This window comes from Camellia sinensis, chromosome 15, assembly GCF_055761805.1.
Source record: "Camellia sinensis isolate YWXY chromosome 15, ASM5576180v1, whole genome shotgun sequence".
Taxonomy (NCBI): Eukaryota; Viridiplantae; Streptophyta; class Magnoliopsida; order Ericales; family Theaceae; genus Camellia; species Camellia sinensis.
Genome location: NC_138975.1, coordinates 16,971,941 through 16,983,403, shown reverse-complemented (window position 1 = coordinate 16,983,403; position 11,463 = coordinate 16,971,941). Strand labels below are relative to the sequence as shown.

At 35.2% G+C, this 11,463-nt stretch overlaps 1 protein-coding gene across 1 annotated transcript; it reads right to left on the bottom strand.

Moving 5' to 3' along the window:
• Positions 1-9,323: 9,323 nt before the first annotated feature.
• Positions 9,324-10,094, bottom strand: LOC114271261 (uncharacterized). Its single transcript, XM_028212889.1, has one exon. The coding sequence runs from the start codon at positions 10,092-10,094 to the stop codon at positions 9,324-9,326; it is 771 nt and encodes a 256-aa protein (XP_028068690.1).
• Positions 10,095-11,463: the final 1,369 nt, after the last annotated feature.

Genomic DNA, 11,463 nt, shown 5'->3' with positions numbered 1-11,463 from the left:
AATGTCTGCAAAACTTCTGGGAGCTTGATTTTTACGCTCGAGCGACACTTTCTTCGCTCAAGCGAACATGACGAATTCTGGAATTTCCAAAACTGTGTTTGAAGTTCAAAACTTGATTCCAACTTGTTTTTATTGCATGTTAAATTCCATATCTTAGGCAAATAACTTCTAACATGAAAATAAAAGTTAATTTTACAATAATTGAAGTTTAATTTGCCATAAGGTTCTCCGTACAAGCTCAAATCATTCAATTTCATGTTCATAACTTTGAGACTCATGCATGTATGATCTTACATGAATTCATCATCTTCAAAACATGTAATTAAGCCTCATAACCTCATTATTCATGGATGCATGTCTCAAATGACTACCAATTCAACTTATTTAACATGTATTATATAAAACATGAAGATTCATAGCAATTTGTTACATGCATGTACATATTGATCTCAATTTCATCATTTCCAACTCAAATCTTGTTCTTAACTTCATATCCTCTTTGAATTCACTTAGCTATGAATTTAAACTCATGAATGCGAGTCCAATTACGCCCCTAGAGGCTTCAACCTTCCAAACTCTAGCTAGTTCTTGAGCTAATTCTCCCAATTCTTGAATTCTCTAGCAAAATCTTCAAGGATGCTCTCTTTCTCTCTCTAGAATCGGCTCACTCTCTCTCTAGAGTGTTGATTTTCAAATTTTGAGCTCATGTAATGAGCTTAAGCACATTTAGTTTCTATATATATGCTTCCCTAATCAACCTTAATTAGGACTAATTAATTGTGCTTAATTTAATCAATTTAATCTAATTAATTTGATCTGAATCAATTTTTAATTAAATTTCACCATAGGCTCTAAAAATTAGGCTAATCACAATAACACAGTCAATTTTGGTTTCTGACGTCTCTACGGTCTTCGATTTAAATTTTATAACAGAGGATCTAACAGATTTTCTTATGGTAAACAGATAGAAATTCAAAAACACATATAATCAAATAATCAGCATTCAAAATCATATCAAACTCATAATTATAAGCATAATTAAGATTAATTAGCATAAAACAGAGTAGGGTTGTCACAAGTAGAATCTCTCTTTTGTAATTATCACTATTTGCAATACCTTGACATTCAGTTACACTAACAACCAAGCCAATTACATTTGCATATTTTAGCATTGACATGTTTATTGTTTTTGTGGGTGTTGATTTCCGAGTACACAACCAAACAGGAAACTTAGTTGGAGAGCACGTGTAACAACCCTGATCCCTGATTAACGTTAATCCAAGATTAATTATACCTAATCAGTAATTAATGAGAGATTCTAAATTAAATTATGTATGTGTATTGCATTATTTGTGTCCATATCTGTTTAACGTAGAAAGCAATGTTTTCAAAATCGGACTGGTGAGCGAACCGGAAAAGGGACCGTGTGGACGGGTCACTGGTTCAACCGTCGGGTCAAAGCGGTCAAACCGTGACGTTATAATTAATATTATATAATTAAAAAATATAATCATAAATTATAAATAAATAAAAATATATATAAATAATCAAATAAAAATAAAAATTGTTGCATAGTATTTATTAATAATATTTAATAAAGTCATAATTGATAAAAAAAAGTCACTTATTTTAAAGAAATTAAATTTTTTAAACATTTCCTCCAAATAAATTGATTGAATGCTAGATTTAATTTTGGAAGGAAATGAAATTTTCAACTCTCCCTCCAATCAATATGTTTCAAATAATTTGATTGAATCCCACATAGAATTTTGTAGGTTCTCTTTGAAAAATCTTTTCCTATAAATAGGAATAGACTTTCATAATCTTCTCAAGCTTTCAATGAGACTCTTCCTTATGAGAGGAGACTCTTGAAATAAGAATTTTTAGTCAAAATTTTGAAATATATTCATATATATATATATATATAAGAAATAAAGAAAAGAAAGAAAAAAGAAAGAAAGTAAAACCGGAAAAAAAGGGTCGGTCTGACCCTCCCAACCCGGTCCGGGTCACCGGTTTTGCCGATTTGACCACTGGGTGACCGGTTTTCCCTGGTTTTGGCCCCACTCCGGGTTTAGGGGGTTGACCGGACCAGAACAAGGCCCGGTTCCCGGTCCGACCGGTTGGTCTGGTCCGGGTTTGAAAACATTGGTAGAAAGATCTGTTCGTGTTTTTCTTTCGATTTGCAAGTTGAAGGCCTTATCGGCGTCCGATTCAAAAATTGACTTGATTTACGTGTTAATTAGGATTTTTAGAATTTTATGGCAGGCTTAATTGAAATTCGATTCGTAACGATTAAATTAGAATAATTAATGCCCAATTAAGCCTAGCTAATGATATTTTGATCTAAGCCTATATAAAGCACCTTTTTAATTCCCCACTCACTCTTTTCTTAATCTTACATGCATCTTTGAGCTCTCTAAGACCCAAAAACGTGAGAGGGAGAGAGAGTAGGAGGATTTAGTTCTAAGTTTGAGAATTTGGTGAGACTTAAGTTCAATTAAGTGGAATTGTTATTGTTGACATTTGAAGAGGATTTGAGAGTTTCAACTTCAACACTAGTGAATTCAAGTCTCTAGGTAAGGAATCAAACTCTTAGTTGTGTAATTGAGTTAGACCTTACAAGATTTCAAGCAAATTAGATGAGTTTATGTAGGATTTGAGTTGGTGTTGGAGAGAATTGGGCCATACCATGCATGCATGTCCATTTCTTCACAAAATGAGCTTGATTTCAAAGAATTCTTCCATTCATGTGTTTATCTCATCTATGTTTTGAGAATTCGTCATGTTTTCTACCAAATTTCCAAATTTGATCATGTTTTGAAGTATTTGAGTTAAAGAGAATTCATGCATGTTATGCTCTTGAAACATTCATAAGTTTGAGTTGAAATTTTGTACAATTGGCATGTCATTGGGCCATGATTTCTTAAAATGATCCTTAAAACATGTTGTTTTATGAGTTTCCTAAAGTTTTGGCCCTAAAATGTTGAGTTTGAGGTGTTTGGGTTTGAGCTTGAAGCTTGGAGATCAAATATAGAAATTCCAGATTTTGCATCTACGCTCGAGCGTGGTAGTTCACGCTCGAGCTAGCACTCTGAGTGCGTGCACTTCTGCTCGAGCGACCGGAAGCTCGCTCGAGCGTGAAATGCATGTACCCAAAAGTTCATATGTTTTGCAGTACGCTCGAATGAGGGAAGTCACGCTCGAGCGAGGGTCTAAGTCTCACGCTCGAGTGGGGATCGAGCGTCTGTCGAGCGTGAAAAACATGTAACCAGTACTTTTTCCAAAGTTTATAGTCCGCTCAAGCTAGGTAAGTCATGCTCGAGCGAACCTTCACATTTTGAATGTCCGCTCGAGCAAGGAAAGCCACGCTCGAGCGTGGACCCTGTTTTCAGTAAGTTTTGAAAAATGTTTTTTCTAGTGCATTTTTGCATCCTCATTTCATCCTAGGCATCCCTAGGCCATGATTAAGACTCCATAATGAGCTTAAAGGCTAGAAACACACTAAGAACAAATTAAGTAAGCTATGTGCAATTCGAACGTGTGTTTCAGGTGTGTGTTTGTTATGTGTTATTGTAGGTCACGTGCCGTAGACCGTTTGATTAGTCTACTCTGTCTATCTGCACTCGAAGCCAACTATGAGTAATAACTTAGTAAAGCTATGTTCAACTTTATTTATTTTCTGTATGATGAAATAAGATCTATTTTCTGAAATGATATGTTCTGTACAATGAATGATTGTCTAATTTCTGATAATGTATTCGTAGCATCCTTACCATCATGTGATATCTGTTAGCTATTACCCGGTGTCGGAGGTTCCATTATGGAACTTAATATGTCTGCACTCTATTACCCGTACCGGAGGCTCCATCATGGAGCTCAGCATGTATATTATTTGTTACCCAGATTCAGAGGTTCCTTTATGGAACTGGTTAATCATAACCACCATATGTTCTGCATCTGTTCTGTTAGCGCTAATGGATGTACCGCGTATGATTAAGCATGAATTATGATTTCTGTATATCATCTAAACAAGAATACGAATATGAATCTGAATTATGATTTCTGAATCTGTATGGACTTCATTCATCAAACCCTTTACTCCGTTATTATTCACTAGGTTTCCGCTCACTATTTATATTATGTATGTAGGTGGGCAAGCACGTAACCAGGCCTAGAGTTGACGGCCTATGTTTCAGTTTTGTCAGCCAACCTTTGCGCCTCCTGAGGAGGTTCCGGATGAAGTCAAGCTTTGTGGTTGTTTTTGTAATCATATTAGACTATGTTTGTGTGTTAAGATGTGGGCGAGACTTTTGGCTTGCACGCCTAAGTGTGATATGTAAATATTATATCTTTTGACTTCACTCAAGTCTACAAAAGTTTTAAACTCTTCTGTCTCATATATGTTATCACAGCTCATTGGACCTTGTATATTTTGTATATTTGCTTCTGTAGCCCCTATCTATATGTTAATCTGTCAAGAGGCCTTTGGTAATCCAAGGATTACTGGCCGGTTACGATACTAAACCTATAGGGGTGGGTTTGGGTCATGACAGCACGCAGCAGAATAGATTGAGTCAACTACTTGCCAATAAAAAGATAAGAATACCGTGGTGATTCGTCCACCCGGGAGCACTCTGACTGTAGCTCGACTTTTCGTGCTCCTTTCGAAAGACGAATAAGCCCTATAGTATCGGACTCCTACGGTTCTGAACCTGATCTCACAAGTGCAATATGAAATAGATAAACACCAAAGAGTCTAAATCCGACAAATCTTTTAGAAAATCAATTTTAAATCAAAATGTCAAAAAATGACTGTTTTGCCAGATACAGAGTCGCCACCTAAATATTTTTTGGAAATTTAGGAAACCCATGACTCATGCCAAAGGCCACATATCCGTTATCACCAAGATTGTCTCGGCTCGGGTACTTAGGTACGAGAGGGGAAGGTCATGAATTGAGCACCCCCACTCGCCCGATCGAAGATCGGCCTCTACTAATCAAGATGTGAATCTTATTTACATTATATGCTCTTGTTCCGATTTATTAGGCTAACATTACTATGTGATGCACACACACACAAGTATGGACTAATTTGCAAAAATTGGAACACTTTGATTCATGTTTGTTTTGAAAATTGTTTCAAATATGTACCACTTGAAAAAGCGATCGCATATGAACATTACTCAAATTGTTCCAATTCAAGCAATTGGCCTTCATCCATAGGCATTCAAGCAGATATATTAATTAAGCACTTAGCCTCATGGCAAGCATGCTAAACATGGCAACACTAACATACAATGCAATATGCTAAAACAAATAAAAGCCCACCTAGTACTCCAGGCCAAAAAGATGAAAGAGTTAGAAAAATGCATGATCCTAATTATGCGATATGACTAATGCAACACATGCAATATGCAACTAATAAGCTTGGCTTCATAACATGGCATATTAATCAATTTGATAGCATGTGGTCTAAGCACGTATTCAAAGAATGTTTAACTACAATGAAAGTTAGAATGATGCGCCAAGCTCAATGCATGCATGACAATGGATGCAAGGCATGAGAGATGCTAAACAAAACATGATGCCCTAAACTAACCATCATAAACAAGTAAATAAAAAGGGAGAAAGACATGGGGTTAGAAGACATACACATTATTACAAGTGTACGCCCTCGCGCAGAAGGGTCTGAATAAACTAACTACCTAACTAATTAAAGCTAATTAATTAACTATTACAAATCCAAATGAAATAAATTAACTAAACTAGCGAATTAATTATTACAACAACAAATTAAATAACTAGTCTAACTAATTAATTATTTACAAGACAAAATTAACTAGCTACAACTAATTAATTACAACACTTTACAAAATTTTAAGAAATGAATAAGCTAAGTAATTAAACTAAATAGCCCCGGAAAACGAGGAGTGCTCATGCATGCATGAATTTCCACCTGAAAAGCCTGCTATTTTGCTGCCAGAAAGCCTCAGTTGCACAGTTAGAACACTTGCACTATTTTTTCACCTGAAAAATCAGCTCTATTTTGTTTCAAAAAGCCACTACTTGGTTTTGCAAAGGTGGCCAGCAAGCCAGAAGTGGTGGCCTGCCGTCCAGAAAAAAGTCGCATGCCGGCCACTAAAGCCTGGTTCCTCCTATTGCAATAGAAAGCATACAGAGCACAAACAGGGTATTCTCAAGGTATGTTTATCCCCCGTGCCTCTCCTTATCATCAAACAGCTCAAAGGAGGGGTAAATTTGATTCACAAACCACAAATCGATGCGATTTCATTGCCTGATGGCCTATGAACCAAAGGGTACAATTTTAATAAATGCAACAAGAAAAGACTCTCAAACCTCCTTCCTATCATAAGTTGATCAAGGGAAGTGGTTGACAATGACTCTTAAACCGTTTTCATCACGAACAAGTATGAAACGATTCAAGACTCAAGGGTTCAATTAACATCCGATTAAACCCTAACCAAGTTATTATCTTGCATCACTTTTAGTCCTCATTTTATTACTCCATTTTACTTACCAACCATTCCTTAGTCAATTAAGTCCAAAAGTGAGCTTTGAGTCCTCTAATGGAAAGGAGTACCAAACCAAGTGTTGTTTTAGGTGTGAGAGAAGTGTCATGTCATTGGTAATGAACCCCCAAAGGGATTAAACCATTAAGCACAAGACCTCAATCTCATGCTTTAACAAGCAACTAGTTTGAAACAACTTTCAAAGCAAATAAAAAGCCAAGAAAGCAGGGAGGTTGCAGAGGTGATTAGAGGTGATCACAAGTATGGAAAGCTTAAAATAAACACTATCAACTCAAATAGGTTGGTGGCTAAGGTCTAGACCACCAAGCCTATGAGGACAATTTCACTACAAGCATGCTATACAAAGCTTAAATCCAATGAACAACCAAAAATAGTCCGAAAACAGTGCTAAATCAGTCCTAAAATATGCTGAAATTAAGACAAAAATAGGTAGAATAATAAGCTAAAACATAGAGCTGTGTAAGCTAGTAAACAAAGCATAAGGAGGGGAGGCTGCCCCCCATTTTTGGATTTCAAAACATGATTTTAGCCACTAAAAAAGCTCTAAGATTCAGTATTTAAAAGCTTAAAAAAGATTGACAACAAGGTGGGAAACACAATAGTAAAGGCCTAGAAAGCTAGGTGGAAGGAATGGTGAGCCACCCCTTCACCCTTATTGGCGTTAAACCACAAATTTTAGCCCAAAATTTCAGAGTTTAGACAGCCCAAAAATAGTCTAAAACAATAGGCAAAATGGTAAATAAAGCAAAGCAACAAGCCAAGACTTATACCTTTTGAAAAGGAGAACCCTTTCTGAGTGACAAATCAACTCTTACACACCCTCAAGAGCTCAAATTAGGCTCAAAAGTACCTCAGCTCAAAGACCACAAGGTTTGGTTTAGAGTGTATAGACAAAGGCTCAAGAATTTGCAAGAGAGAGAGAGAGAATTATGGAGAGAGAGAGAGAAAATATTTTGCTCCAAATTTTCCAACCTTCAAAAATAGAAGGGGAGGTCTCCTAAATAAAAAAAAAAAACATGCAACTCCCTTAGAAACATCCATACATAAACGTGTAGGCAGATGCAAGCATCAGTGGAAATAGCTGGCACAGCTGGCCTAAATATCTGCCAAAACACACTTATAGCCGACAAGCCACTAATTTTGGTTGACAGCCAACAAAAGTGGCCGGCAGCCCACAAAAGGGGGCCGGCAGGTCCCAGGGTTTTTAGGCTTGAAAAACTAGGGTTTTGGTCCAAAATAGGGCAAGAGGTGTATAGGGTTTTGAAAGCCCAAAGTTGTGGCATTCTGCCAAGGACTTCGAGCACTTGACAAACATAAAATTCATCATTGGGGGCGTAAGTGGTGATGTCCAAGTCGTAAAGACGGTCAAAAATGGGGTGTCTACACTGATGATCAAGTCAGTCAACTTACCTCTCAAAGATATCAACATAAATACACAATTCACAATCAAAAGCATAATTTAGACCCACAGGGGTGCCTTACTTTTATAGCCAGTAATGCCCTAGTCTCCTAGAAATCTCACTTCCTAGGACTCAAGCACAATGCTTATCTCGGACTCTTAACTAGATAGGGATAAACTCCTCAAGAGCCTTATCCATATCCAAACTAAGAGCCTCCTCTTATCTACGACTCTTGTCCCTTATCTAGATATCTCGAATTTCGGCATTACTGCACTGAACCTCGGCAACGCGGCAATCACCTCGGCAAACATGACTCGCACGTGGCACCTCAATCGACATCTTGGCGGCACCTTGGCCACGTGGCGTCATTTTCAAAATACTTCCCCATAATTTTGATAGTTTAATTTTTTTTTTCTATTAGTAATAAGCTATATAAGTATGTAATCTAGATAAGTATTATTTGGTAAAAGTAACGTACCTATTAATTGAACATCTTGATGAATAAATTGGCCAATGTAATGATTTCTTAATGAAATGGCCCTGAAATGGTATATTCATCATGATCAAGTATGTGCACAATTGTGGTATCATTAGTAAAAGACATCTTATGATGATATGGTACCAGATTGAATTTATCATCAGCCAATGCAATATGAACTCCTCTAAAACAATATATTTTTCCTTTAATTAAATGTTCTTTAAAGTAATCATATTCCTCAGACATACAGTTCTCCCCATTGCATCACCCTTTGAAAAAAGATAATAAGTACACATTTTTAACATAATATAAAATAAAATATTTAATAATTATCTCATGATAAGAGTTGTAATTACATGTCCATCAACAAAAATCATTCTAAATGTCATATTTCCTCCAGGACGATTAGTCACAGATAACAACCTGACTAACTGAGCTTTAAAGTTCCAATTACTTGCATATGGGTGTAAATCAGCAAAATAGGAATATCTGATAATTCTATCACCTACTAACAATGTAAATGCATACAAGAAAAATATGGATTTATAATTTTTATACAACATATCTATAGATCTCAAGAAATTTGAAAATGAAAATACGAAGAATTTTTAATAGAAAAATGGAAAAATGTTAAGTTTACATTATGATAAAATAGAAAAAATAAGTAATCAATTATTATACAACAAATATTATACAAACATATTTTGTAAGGGTAAGTATTTTAATTAATTTTTCTATTAAAAATTCTTCATATAATAAATGCAATATTTTGGATAAGATTTAGCATTTAGAGTGGTAAGTATTATATAATTAAACAAAGTGAATATAAAAAACATAGTCTTGAAATTTTTAAAGACTTTTTATATCAATCTTCAAATGCCATCAAGGATATCACAATGCATAACATTTTTTCGTGTAATTTGACGATTGGTCGACCTTATTAACAATCAATATCTTCAAGCCTGATGGTGTAGTAACACGTGATAAGGCATCATATAATACGCTAATGTTTTTTAAAGTCTGACCCTGACTTTTGTTTATGGTCATTGCAAATGCTTGTTTTATGAGAAATTGTCTTCTTTTAATCGGGACAGACGAATGTGTGGTAGAAGGTGATAAAATGATACGTGAAATGAAGACTCCTTCCCCAATATTCAAACTTGTAATCACTTGTGCCTCAATCACTTTATCTCTCATCTTCTCAACAATAAGACGGGTTCCATTACATAGACCTTGAGATTGATTGCAATTTTTCAATAACATTATAGGCGCTCCCTTTTTGAGTTCAAGGCAATGACTTGGAATTCCTGAAAAATTTAATGAGTGCAACAACTCTGGTGAATGCATGCCTTCGTCAATGTTCTCACCCTCAACTAGACATATCATATCTGCAGTTAGGTATTTTTGAGATTCTGCAAGCAACATTGATAGCATTATGACATTTAATTCATCAACATCAGCATTTTTTGGTGCTAAGATGCCATGTTCTTTCAAGTAAGAACTGTCATTGTATTTAGTACTTAATTCTGGATAGATTGCATGGATCAAATCATGTAAAGCATGTGATTCATTTCTAACCAAGAACTGTTCTGGAATTTCAATCCAATTAATCTCTCCACCTTCGATGGAAGAAATTTCAGGTATTTTTCCATCACCAATCATCAATATCCAGTTAGAAAAATCCCTTAGTTATTGACACATTTGAATAGAAGTATCAAGGGCCAAAATATGTATATTGGTCCTCAAATGTAACACACGACAATGATTCAAAATAGTCAATTCCTTCAACGACGCTGCAATTGTGGCTTCCCATCTACCTTTTGATACTACAGGTAAAATTTGTCTGAAGTTACCACTACGTATGAATAGTTTTCTACCAAATACACAATCACTTGAACAAAATTTTGTACCTTTTATTATATCTCTGAAAGTATGATCAATTGCCTCAAATCCATAACAATGGTACATTGGAGCTTCATCCCAAATGATCAATGATGCCTCTCGAATTAATTTTTCCAATTCAATATGTTGATTAATACTACAACTTGAGAATTTGTCCAAATTAATTGGAATTTTAAAGCGTAAATATGCAATTCTGCCTCTTGGTAACAGCAAAGCTGCAATTGTAGATGATGTGATTGAAAGGGCAATTTTTTTTTTTTACCTAAACTTTGCTATCAATGTTTTTCACATATATGTTTTTCCTATTCCCCCACTTTTATAAAAGGAAAAATAAACCCCCTTGTTTGCAATTGTATGCATTCATTATGATGTCATATACTTCCAAATGATCACTATTTAAACCAGAATGTAATTCATTGAACAATTATTTTTCTAAAACACTATCGTACTCTATCTCTTATTTGATGAGCCTATTTGTCATAAATTGAGCATGTTGCAAAGATGGCAATGGCATGAGTGGGAAATCCTTGAGAGATCTTTCATTTCTATTTAATATATACTCAATTTCGAGAAGTCCTAAATTTTTTAAGTCTTCATCGTCAAGATGTAGGTCACTATCTCTTATATCTCTTTTGATTCTATATTGTATATCATTGGTGAAGCTTTTCTAGTGACGTTCCCATAATTCGACTGGATTGGTTATATAAAAAAATATGAGCATTGTGCAATGCATATGTCGAAGTTTTGTTGCTGATGCCCAATTTGATGCTTCAGCCAATGCCTCATGCCATTCATTATCATAATCGAGTAGACCAAGTGCAATATATACAAATTTAAATGTTGGATACTCGACCCTATTTATAGTTCTGATATGCTTGAAACTTTCTACACCACGAACTTTATTTAATAACATTCTCAAATAATATCTCTCACCTGATGTTGGATGTGCGTATGGCAATTTACCAATACATTTATGAGATTTTTGGACATCCCGTTCTTTTTTATCTCTTTTTCATACCCATTTTATTGGAAATTCAACATAAGTCAACTCCTTTGCAGATTGATAGGATTTGTTTGCTTCAAACCATTTGTTCAACATTGTGTCATGAACACGTTGTTGGTCAATAAC